This window comes from Pinus tabuliformis, chromosome 8 (genome assembly GCF_031772625.1).
Source record: "Pinus tabuliformis cultivar Carrire ecotype Pingquan chromosome 8, CPIR1, whole genome shotgun sequence".
In the NCBI taxonomy this organism is placed as follows: domain Eukaryota; kingdom Viridiplantae; phylum Streptophyta; class Pinopsida; order Pinales; family Pinaceae; genus Pinus; species Pinus tabuliformis.
The window spans coordinates 108,729,207-108,741,282 of record NC_142294.1 but is presented as its reverse complement, the minus strand read 5'-3'; the positions used below and the strand labels follow the sequence as shown (position 1 = coordinate 108,741,282).

The 12,076-nt window shown below is 39.2% G+C and overlaps 1 protein-coding gene across 1 annotated transcript in view; it reads right to left on the bottom strand.

Moving 5' to 3' along the window:
* Window positions 1–12,076, bottom strand: part of SOS1 (sodium proton exchanger, putative (NHX7) (SOS1)) — a 449,093-nt gene that overhangs the window by 345,560 nt on the left and 91,457 nt on the right. The window contains exons 9-10 of the mRNA XM_089371819.1: window positions 5,162–5,214; window positions 4,991–5,056 (exon numbers count right to left, since the gene is read on the bottom strand). Of these exons, the coding sequence (XP_089227945.1) occupies window positions 4,991–5,056; window positions 5,162–5,214 (119 nt within the window). The remainder of the gene's footprint in view (window positions 1–4,990; window positions 5,057–5,161; window positions 5,215–12,076) is intronic.

Here is a 12,076-nt window from a genome sequence, read left to right as displayed (position 1 = left end):
TTGCCTCCTGCCAACAGTGCTACATCCTCATCCTGCTCAACTGGTTTGGCTGCCCCAAGTTGACCTTTCCTAATCTTTGTCTTAATGCAATCATCCCAAAACCTCTCCCATGTGGGAAGGGTCTCACGTGCACAAACCCCATCAGCAAAGTTCATCCATGAACAAGGGAAGCCATTCACTGCAATCCGCACCAACTCAGTGGGTGGAATGACCTCTCCAACTGCTGCCAACTCATCTCTCACATTAGTAATCTTTGTGAGATATCCAGCTACACTATCATTACCCATCTTAATTGTCTTCAGCTTCTCTTTCAAGACCATTTTCCGGTTCTCATTGGTACTCTGGTAGAGATTGGACAATGTTGTCCACATCTCATGGGCATTTCTCTTTCCTCTCACATGAAGAATGCAATGGTCTTTGACTTCGTCTAGAATCAATCTCTTACCCTTGTTGTTCTTTTCATTATAAGAAGCCAACTGAGTAGCATCAGTAGGCACAACAACAGGGTTCTGTGTGGTATGCACCATAACGTCCCAGACTTCTACCTCGTCAAAGATACTCTGCATTCTCTCCTTCCAAACGTTGTAATTGGTATGCCCATCCAACCTATCTTCCACCCTCAATCCCAATGACATCCTATTGTCCTAAAACTGAAAAATAGCACTGTTGTAGTAAAGATAAAACTGTTGTTTGTGAAAAATCAACGTGCTGGAATTTTCTGAGTGAAAAATCAGTAGGCTGTAATTTTCCTCCTTGCTGTCCCAAACTGCACTTCAGCACTCAAGCTCTGATACCATGTAGAAATTTCTCATTTCCCACCCCGGTTTTCAGTTTCACCTTATTTCTCCAAAATAGTTAAATGCCCTTTCCCATATCCATCCATTCAACAATTGGAAAATAAATTTTGCTGAAAACACAAATTCTGGAAATATTACAGAATGCTGAAAATGCAGAAATAAATATCAGCACATACAAACAGCCATTCAACACATTTAAACACAGTGATTTTTTGTCAAGGTGACCCTGGAAAAACCCCTTCCAACTCTTGGGGAAGACCAGTTTGAAAGCTCCTTATTTCTGGAAAATGCTTTTTATAGTGAGAGAAATATTCAGCAAAAAATCATCAAGCAAACTTTTACAACTTATCTCGTTTTCCGTGCCTCAACCAACTAGAAAAAACTTGCAAACAGCAAAACAAAACAGCAACGAATGCTGTAAGGCCTCCTCGATTTTTGTGCCCAAATTTTAGCCTTAAATGTTGTTGTACGCATTGCCTAGAAAAGTGTGCCAAGGTACAGCCACTTGTTGTACGACCTCCCTTGAAAAACGTGCCAGCGAACTTCAGATTTTCTGCTCCTCGATTTCAGTGCTAACTTGCTGTACGGCCTCCTTGGAATCTGAACCAAAACTGTTGTACGGCCTTTCTAGAAAATCGTGCCCAAAATATGCCTTTCACTGTGTGCTAACTCAGCTGTACGGACTTGCTAAAACGCTACTTTGGAATGTGTGCCAAGCCGCTGCCTCCTTCTCCTCACTGTCCAGAAATCTCCCTTGCTCTCTTGCTCTCCTTCTCTCAATCTGCTCATGAAAGAAAATAATGACATTTTCCTCCTTTTCCTCCTTTACTCTAACCCTAAGTGACTTTTGGGGAATCCCTAAATCCAATGGCTAAAATAGATTGAGATCTAGGACTGAGATTAAATGCTCATTTAAATCTCACTTTCTATTTTTTAATTCACCCCACTTTAATAAAGACCCAGTTAGTCATTTATGTCCAAAGTCACTTTTCCTTTCTAATTTTACAATGACTTTATTAAAGTCACTTTAAAATTAGACTTTAGTAACTTCATTACTTAAAGTCACTTTTAAATTAGATTTGACTTTATAAAAATTATAAAGTCACTTTAGGAGAAAAATTAAATTCTTTTGGACACTTTTCCCTAGGCCAAAGATCAAAGCCTTAGGGAACCACCTGTCCTCCGATACCAAATTTCAACAGTTTGGGGAGAAGAAATTCTTGCAAAAGCATGAAGCGAGATAATTGGTTCTTCAGGGGTAGCTGGGAGCTCATTGTCTGGCTAGTTGTCCTCATCTTCCTCCTCTGGTCCCTCAAATGGTGGGGCTTCGTCAGATGAACTGTGATTAGTAGCATCAATTTGAAAGAATTTGGGTTCCTTGCATTTATGCCCCGGGGAGCATTGCTCATCATGGTAGTAACACAATCCTTGGTTTCTTCTTTCCGCCATTTCTGCTGGTGACACCTTTTGAACCTTAAGTGTTTGGGTAGTGTTCAGAGCCTGGGTGGGGCGTCCCTTGGCTATGAAATTTGGACAAGTCGACAGGGCCGCTAACACGCCTTCTACTTCACAAGTTATCTTGCAAGCTGCCAGCCATGAGACTGGGTGTTGTAGTCGGACGTGGGCTTGTATGGCGTCTTTGAGACTACTGATAAAACATTCCAAGTAGAATTCATCTATTAGACCCCCTATGCGGAAGGCTAATGCTTCAAAGGCTTTAATATATTCTTGCACTGTACCTGTCTGTCGGAGCTTAGTAAGACGACCCAAAAAGTTAGATTCATGGTCAAAGCAATCAGAAAGGGCTTTTGAGAATATCTGTCAAGTCAGTGGCATTGCATAGCAACATTGATGCCACTGCCACCATTGCCATCTTTCTTGGTCCAAGTATAGGCTTCCCACACTTAGCTTAGTCGCATCATCTCTTACGTGATTCAATGTGAAATATTGCTCCATTTGTGCTAGCCATATGGCCGGATGAGAGCCATCAAATTTATACATGCCCAGCTTGGGTGGTCAAAGCTGGGACTATTGGTGGTTTCCATAGAAGTGAAGAGAATGCCTAGACTCGCCCTCAAGGCTTTCATTAAATCATATGCCTCCGATTGTGCCCCCGACTTGCCCTTTGTGATTGTGTCAGTTAAAGTCTGGATCTACTTCGTTAATGCCTCCAACTTTTGTTCAAGGGTGTCAATCTTCTCATTGGCCATAGCTTGAGCTCTGGTTTGTACCATGCACCAATCCAGTGCACTTGTTGTTACTGTTAAAAAAAATTGGGACCACCCGAAATTTTGACGCTGACAAGTGAATGGTACCACCTTGCTCAGCCCATCGACCTGATTCTTATGGGCTAAGTCTCTTATAAGTGTCCTGGGAGGGTCTCAAAGTTTTACTCCTCGCTTAGGAATACTGCCGTAGCCGATTCCCAAAAAAGTTAATTCTGCCCAATGTCCTGCAAGAATCATGCCCAGGTATAGGAGCCACACAAATAGTCAAATCTGTCGACGAAACCCTCAACTGCAGAGTATGAGTAGGAATGTCGCAGTGATTGAACCCCTGCTGCTAGATCTGAATGGCAGATTTGATTGTTGCGACTGCTACAGAACCCAAACTGCTAGATCTGAATGGCAGATCTGATAGATCTGATTGGCGGATTTGATAGATCTGAATGGCGAATTTGAGAGATCTGAATGGCGGAACTAATTGTTGCGGCTGCGACAGAACCCAACCTGCTAGATCTGATCTGACAAAGATGATGCGTGATCTAGAGAGACACAAGGGAACTATGGTCTCAACGAGTGTCAGGTGCTACAAATCGCAATATACATAAGGGTCCGACAATAGTACTTGGCCCAATCTTTCAGGGCACTAACCAAGGAGGATCAATAGTACCCTTAGTCGTACAACCCGACTACCCTATCGTACGAGCGAGTAATCTCCCTGAGTGTTGTTCTCGGTGTACTGTAGCAACAAGACGGCCAACGGTTTATCTATGGCGAGGTTTCAAGAGATCCTAGGGGGCTTCCGATATACCCAGAGGGTACTTGGAAGACGGTCCGTGCGCGGTTCTATCTAATGCGCTACTACTCGAAGGGGTGCCCACAGGGGTTACAAAGGAGCCCAACAAGCGTGACCACCTCTTGTATTTCCTGCGTGCATGCCTCCCCAAATCCGCAGATTTATGCGCTCAACGACAGATCCCGTGGTTTAAAGACGCCAGAACACATCTCTAGCCAAAAAAAATTCTGCTAAAAATGGAGATCCCACCAGCCCTGGAAAGTGCTATGTTACCACTTGTTATGCTCTTAACCTGCGAGAAGATACCAGAATACCAAATATGCGAAGAAATATACCCAAAACACAGAACAATAAGAAATAACAGCATGTATTTTATTATTCAGAAAGGAAAGCAAAGTTCACTTGTCTCTTCGAGGGGGCAACCTCCAATAGAGTTGGGCTCAATTACAAAATAAGACATGATGCTCCTCAACGGGAGTCTCTATCCTTTATGTAGGATTCATACATGCAATACCATGGGTCAGTACCATGGTTCTTATTAATACCATCTATCTAATACCATGGCCCATTTGCAACTAACTGTGGTCCCTTCTTTAAATGCAGTTCAACCACTTACAATTATTAATATGGGCTTTATTGACTCTTTAACTAACTATAACTATGACTCGACCCTATTACATAAATAAGGGGGTTAGGGTTGGACCCTAACAATGTTTCATTAATAAAGTGGTTGTATGGGATTTTGGCATGTGACATTGTTTCCTTTGTGTGTCTCTCTCTCTCTCTGTGTGTATATATATATAGACATACACCATATTGAACAATGAGAATCAAGTGAATCTTTCTCTCTCTTATATCATGGCTTGCAATTATTATTTGCGTACTTGTTTGGTTTTTTGATACCACATGCATATTATAATATGTTTGAGATAAATGTCCATGTGTGGTATGTGTAAAGAAGATCAGTACTCTAGTGAACAAGAGTCCATTAATCAATATATTATGTAGCCTAATTTAGCTATAATCACTATAAAGAAGTCTCTAAGGAGAATTCTCCAAATGCTTTAGATAATTTTCTGAACGTTATTAAATCAAGAACAAATATAAGATATGTCAAAACAATACACCTTACCACAACAACAGTCATAAGTCATACTGATATAAAAAGGAATTACCAAAAGTGATGTAGGCTCTTTTGACTTTCACCCTTGAAAGCCGTCCTTGCAACAACTGCATAAAACCTACAAAAATAAACTAAGATACTTAAGAAAAAAGAAAAATGGTGGGAACTGGGAGGAGTACACATGCAAGATGGCAGTCAACTCTAATTACAATAATCAACTTACATGCCTAATGTCATGACTGTTAAGACACCAGAAACCCCTGCACCATCTTCAGCCTATAATGAATAAATAATCAGAAAAAGTAGCAATGAAAATTTGACATTTTACATATTTTTTAATTGAAGCCCTTGAAACTCATCTAGGCGTTGAGAGTTTTGTCATGCAATAAAAAATCAATTTGTAGGAATTTTTATTTTTTTTCTAACATTATTTTTTTCAAAAAATATTGATGTCAAATTTCTGGAAAAGTTAACAAGTGACTTTTGTTCCCAACATCTAACTCGATATTCAATTTATATTTTTCAATATATATATAAAACCTACACAAAAGGTATTACTGCTCTCAAGTTTCTTTTTCCTTTTTTTGGGTAATTATACTTTCTATTATTTTACAAAGCCGACAAATTAAAATTTGAATGGCATTTTAAACACCTTAGCTAAGTAACGAACATGCCCTGAAGGGTCTATCCAAATCCTTAGTGTTGAACATTGGATATGATAGGACAAATGCCTATTGAAGTTTAGCAATGAAAAGGTGCTTTTGCATAGGCTACGTGTCAAGCATGCAGGAATCGTCCCAATGCTCAGTCAGGAAACTTGCTTAAGTAACATCAATTAACTAAGTTGTTTTTTATAATTTTCTATGCCTAAATTAGGGAAAGCATGTTAATTAAAGACAATTAATTAATGCTAGCTATTGAGCTCTGAAAGTCTAAGGAAATGTAAGTTAATTACATTAGTGACTTAGACTTAATCTCAACCATTGATCTCAAGTGAAGTGAGATCTAATCTCAACCATGAATCACTTTGGAGATTAAGATTGGAGGTTTAGTTCAATAAAGAATTAGAAAGGGCGGCCTAAGGAGAGAAGAAGACACAGTGTTGAGAAAAGCATTTCTCAATTACTGTGAGACACAGTGATTGTGAAAACAAAGGTTGAGGAGAAGAGATAAAAGAACAACAATAAATGAAACAAAAGGCACCACAGTTAAAGACAGATCTAGCCGTATTTTTCAGTGAAGATTGAGTGAGTTTTCAGGTAGCAAAATGACAGAGGTAGAGGAAGCAGCTAGGGCACGGCTTGAGGACAGTACAGGCCGTACAGCTAAGTTAATCTTATGCTCATAATTTGTACAGCAGTGTGCAAGTATGATTTTCTGTAGTTTTGGGTTCTTTCTGGGATGAATTCAGCCAAGGTTAAAAGTTGTAAATTTCAGATTTTCTCTAAGGGCCATTTTCCCACTTAGGGAGTGCTCAGCATTCTGATAGATAAAGTGAAGCTCAATTGCAGGGTAAATTTCTGTGTGTGAGAATTTATTTCCTGTGTATCTTCCTCTAAAAAAATTTGAGTTAGAACTCCAGTGTCTTTCTTATTCAACAAATTTAGATTTAAATTTTTTCTTCCGAGTTAATAATCTAATATGAATATTAAATCCAATATGGAATTAGAAGTTTAACAGTGCCCTAATCATGTCTCAACTTCAGGACATGTATCACGGAAAGGGACCCACGGATCACAAAAAGACCTTGCACCCATTAATTTCTCCCATTTTCTCTTGCAGATTGGAGCTCTGCAGTGTGTTGGTGTGCAGATGAAGACTAAATTGCAAATTTGAAGGAATTCCAAGTGCTTAGTAAGTAGATTTGTAAACCAAATTACTTGTTTTTTCCAACAATGGTGTTTTTCCCCCTTATTCCTGTTGGAAATACTAAGAGGGGGTGAATCAGTATTTCATTTCAATTGTTACTTTTACCAGTTAGATCACTTATATTTAGAACACAAAATGAACAATAGGAATATATGCTTTTATTAATATAATCTTACAATGAATCAAGTACAATGTATATAGGGCTCCAACCCCAGATGAAGACACCGATCTTCAATCTCCTAGGCTCCAACCTGCTGCCAAGCACCAACTTGGACTTATTGAGGTTCCAACCTCTAAGGCACTAACCCTATCTTCTCAAGGCACCAACCTTGCGTTTAGAGGCTCCAACCCCTAGGGCACCAACCCTTCTCTGGTACAGGCTCCGACCTGGTTTCTTGAGGACACCGATCCTCTATGGCTCCAACCCTATCCTTCAAGGCACCAACCTTGTCTTTTCAAGGCTCCAACCTCTTGGGCTGCAACCCTCGGCTTCACTTCGTCAAGATATGTTTAGTTGTACTTCACAAATCCCAAGGTCTTCTTCACAGAGCCTTGTCAATCTTCAGCAATGCCTTAACATTAGTCTCCACATTGCATCATCAATGTCAACCTTGATTTCTTAGAAGGTGTCACCACTGCTCTTCATGTCACCCAAATACACTTCTCCAAGGTCACCTCATGATGGCATCATGGTCTTCAAGAATGTCTCCATAGTCTTCAATAGGTCTGCATACAATGTCTTTAAACAAGTTGCTTTACCAACACTTCAAAAATCCTTTAATAATGCTTTGGTGATGTATCAAGCAAAACCCAAGCTACCTTCACAACTTCTGCATACTAGACTTCAACTAGTCTGCTAGATTCTCAAGATTGTCTACAAAGTCTTCTCCAATATGCCCTTAATAATGTTCAAAGGGACTTGAAGAAGGTCTTTGTAATATAATCCACTGTCTCATGTACTGGTGTATGCAGCAAGGGTCACTGTCATTGATTGTAGTCTTAATGTCTTACTGTCATTGTCTTTACAAGAGTGTCATGTGTTGTTAGCAATCACTAGTACAGAAAAAATATCAGTCACACATCAAGGGAAGGTTCATCAGTGGATAGGCTATTGATGGGTGAGAAATCACCTCTCCAAGTGGTTCATCAGTGAGTCAAGCACCAAAGCTCCAACCCCAAGGCAACTCACGGTAGTTCCACAACCCTCACAAGCCCCTGAGTGACTCTTCCCAAACTAGTAGGTTCATCAATCCACAAGCTTCCAATGGGTTCTTTAGCCTTACCAGCAAGCCACTCTCTCTATAATGATTTTACCCAGCAAACCTCTGCGAGGGTTCTTCAGTTGATTTATATCTCTCCAGAGCTTGCTTTCCCTAAATCAAATCATGGCTCTCTGTTTTCTCCCTGTTTTTTCTTACAACATTCTCATTGCATCCTCTCTTATGTTGCCTGTGTATGCACCAGAGGGTAATCAAATTGTGTTCTTCCTTTGTTTCATTGTCTTTGTGCATGAGAGAGAATGAGAGAGTCTTTTCTTCATTGTATATGCATATGTGTATCGTGTGTGAGGTGTGTGTTTCCAAACAAACTAGTCACCTGTTTTCTTCCTAGCTCAAAGCCAGACAACTCAGGACAGCACAGCCCATGTTGCCTTAAATATTTTATCCACTTCTTGCTTGTTGCTGGAGTTTAAAGGACACCTGGACTTGTCCTCTTCCTTTCGGTTAAATTTATTGCACAATCAACCAAATTAAAACCACTCAGCCAACTAGGACTGATATTTAAAACAATCCATTCCTCAAGCAATTTGGAATTTGTGCCCCTTCTCTCAGCCTTTGATTAACTACAATTTATTTACAATGGAACAATACTAACCAGGGGACGTCACAGAAGTCACCTAGCGCATTTCAATTCAGGAATGGGACAACAATTCAGCTAGCAAGAAAGAGAGCAACTACAAGTGCTTCAACTAGCTCACTGAACGAGCTCCAACCAACTTTGTGCCTCCTAGTTCAAAGAAGCTTAAAACCACATTGTTGGCTAAGGAAAATAAGGAAGTGGATAAAATCTTAAACCCTATTAAATCATCATGGCCCTCATTTGTCGTTAGTATTGTTTAAGTATGTAGGTTTTTACAATTAATCAACATATTGCTTACTCTTTCTTAAAGTAAACTGTGTCAGTCTCACACTATTTACCTCTACAAAGATTAACTAACATGTTAGTATTGTTTCTAATGGATGGACAAATGGAACACACCATCCAACCATCAATTTTATGGTGTCTTTCCTTAATGGACCAGTCTTCTTGAAAGCAATGGATGGTCTTGGAAAATACAAGGATACAACATATGAGTGAGTTGTTCATTAAAGTTGTTGAAGATATACGTGTTCATTCTTTTGTGCAAATTATTACAAATAATGCACCTATTTGGAAGAGCTACTAGAAAGATTGTGCAAACAAATATCCACAGATATTTTGGGCACCTTACATTGTTCATTTGTTGAATTTAGCATTTAAATTTATCACTTAGCACTAATTGAGGATGCAAGCCATATTCGTAAATTTGTAAAAAGCCATACTGATGTCCTTACAATTTATAAGGAATACACATATCTATCATTGTTGAAGATTCCAAGTACTCAATTTTTCTCCTCGCTTGTCATGCTTAAGACGTTGAGGGAAATCTTCAAATAAAACTCATAAATGAGGAGAAAAATCAAGTATCCACAATCTTCAAAAATGATAAATGTGTGTACTCTTTATAGAATGTAAGGGCATCGATACAACTTTTTATAAAATTGTGGATATGGCTTGCATCCTCAACAAGTGCGAAGTGAGATTTAAGTGATAAATTCAAAGAATGAACAATGTAATTTGCCGCACCCAAGTTCAATTCCCCCATGTGACATGTTGAGCTCATAATGGAATATAAAGATATTTATCATGAAGTTTTATATATATATATATATATATATATATATATATATATATATATATATATATATATATATATATAGATATATATATATATATATATATATATATATATAGATAGATATATATATATATATATTTAAAAGATGCTTGGGACAAGTTTTTCTTCTCAATTTTCTTAAATTTTGTTTTTTTCTATTTTCCAAACATATTTTAAGAAAATGGTTAAATTTTTATTTTACAAAAACATGTTTTCCCCCTTTCTTTTTTTCTATTTTTATTTCTTATTTATATTTTTTGGGTTCTTTATTATGATTATTTTTGCAACAAAGTTGCACTTTTAGGACATGCTTTAAAAAACGTTGCAATTTTAAGCTCAAAAAAAAGAAATAAACCCCAAAGAACCCGATTTTTGGGTTCCAGGTACCCATCATCACGGTTCTTCGTACCCACCAAGACAAAAGAACCCAAACTTTTTAAATGGAGAACATTTTAAAATGCTTTTTAAACCTTTTAAAACGCTTTTAAAATATTTTAAAATTGTTTTAAAAGGTTTTTACCAGTAGCATCTCTTTTTGATTTGAGGGTTGATTTTAAAATTATGTTTGTAATGGTATTAATTTTCAAGGCCATGGATCTCAAATAAGTTGCAGTTTCATATTTTCAATTTTCAAGCCCATGGGATGCGAGAAGAAGAAAAAGGACATGTCGAACATCAAATGCTTCAAATGTGGTGAGTTTGGTCACTATGTCATCCATCGTCCAAAGAGAAAGAAGGACAAGAATGGGCAAGAGCGGACGGCAGCTTCGACAGAGATAGATGAGCTGACCTCCAAGTTGGAGGAGTTCGCATTGATAGCAACTGTACCTCCAGATGGAGGATGAGCGTGAGGCTTTAGAGTTGCAGGATCGGGCAGGACCCGAGGAGACACAACATCGGACAAGTGTTTCCTCATTGATCATTACCTTGGCTACAGGGCCCACAATATTTAGTAGCAGGAGGATGGACATGTCAACAAGATGCAGCCATATCTTGAGAGATAGTGTAGAGCTAGTTGCAATCAAATACTAGAGGGGCACAGAAAGAGTTGGGTGCAATCAGATACTCAGTAGATAGAGCATAACTAGTTGCAATCAGAGACTTATGGGACAATTACAAAAGCCAGTTGCAGGGACGGTAGATCGGTTCTCAGTTGCAGTAGTTGCAACAGCATAAGATCAAATGCAATGCAGGAAGTGTTGGCAGCAATGCAAGGAGGCACATTGCAATGTCAGCAGCAACGCAGATGCAGAGTAGTTCAGCTACATGGTTAGCAGGTAAATCAAAATATGCGCAGTAGCTTGGTGGACAGTGACTATATGTTACAGATATCAGACACCAGTAGTGTGGTCCCGCTACAGAGGAGAGATGTTGGAAATAGGACACCTTCCTTGCTACGAGGGAGAGTTAATCTCGATTTGTGTCTAAGAGGCTAAGGAACACGAGATCTCCAAAACCCAGAAAAGGTTTCGCGAGATAAGCTTGCAAAATGCCTTAATTAAATTAATTAGCCATCATTTAAATATTTCCTAAGTCTAACTTAGGAAAAGTGGTTAATTAAAGTGAATTAATTAAGGAGATCGACTTATGCTCTAGAGACTTCCAGAAAATGACATACATCAAGTCTGAGATGATCTTAGTTGCCGATAAGGATCTAATCGTGGTCGTTGGAGCTCTAGCGAGAGATTATAAGAGCAAGTTGATGGGATGGAGAAAGACACAAGAGAGAGTGAGTTACCTTGGCAGATCGAGCTACCCAGTTGCAGTGATTCAGCAAGGAAGAAAGTTTGAGCCAAAGAGAAAGCATTGGAGAGAGGGAGCAGCCGATAATTCAGGAGGAAGATTCCCGAGAGTTTCCCTATGGTTTTCTGGTGCCGAAGGGGCAAGAAAAGGGAGGCCGAAATTATTCTGCAGAGAGGCCGTGCAGCGAGTGCGAACAGCCGAAAACCCTAATGTGAGCGTCGGGAGAGGTCGTTTTAGCTATCGAAGGCCGGAAAGATCATCCAAGAGGCAGAGAAAATTTTTCCAGATGCAAAGGGAGGCAAGATGGCTCACTTGGAGCCAGCGAGCAATCAATGTGAGTTATTCCAGGCCAGGCAGTGTGCATTTCCAAACGGCAGTGCAAACAGGCCAGTGGAGGCCCGGTTGATTTGCAAAGGGATAAAAATATCTCCCAGATATTTTGCCAATGTATTCGCCAAAGGATTGCCAGTTTGGCAGCCAGAATATTGTACTCAAAAAATTTGCTGCTTAATAATAAAATAAACCATTATCTACTACACGGGTTTTCCC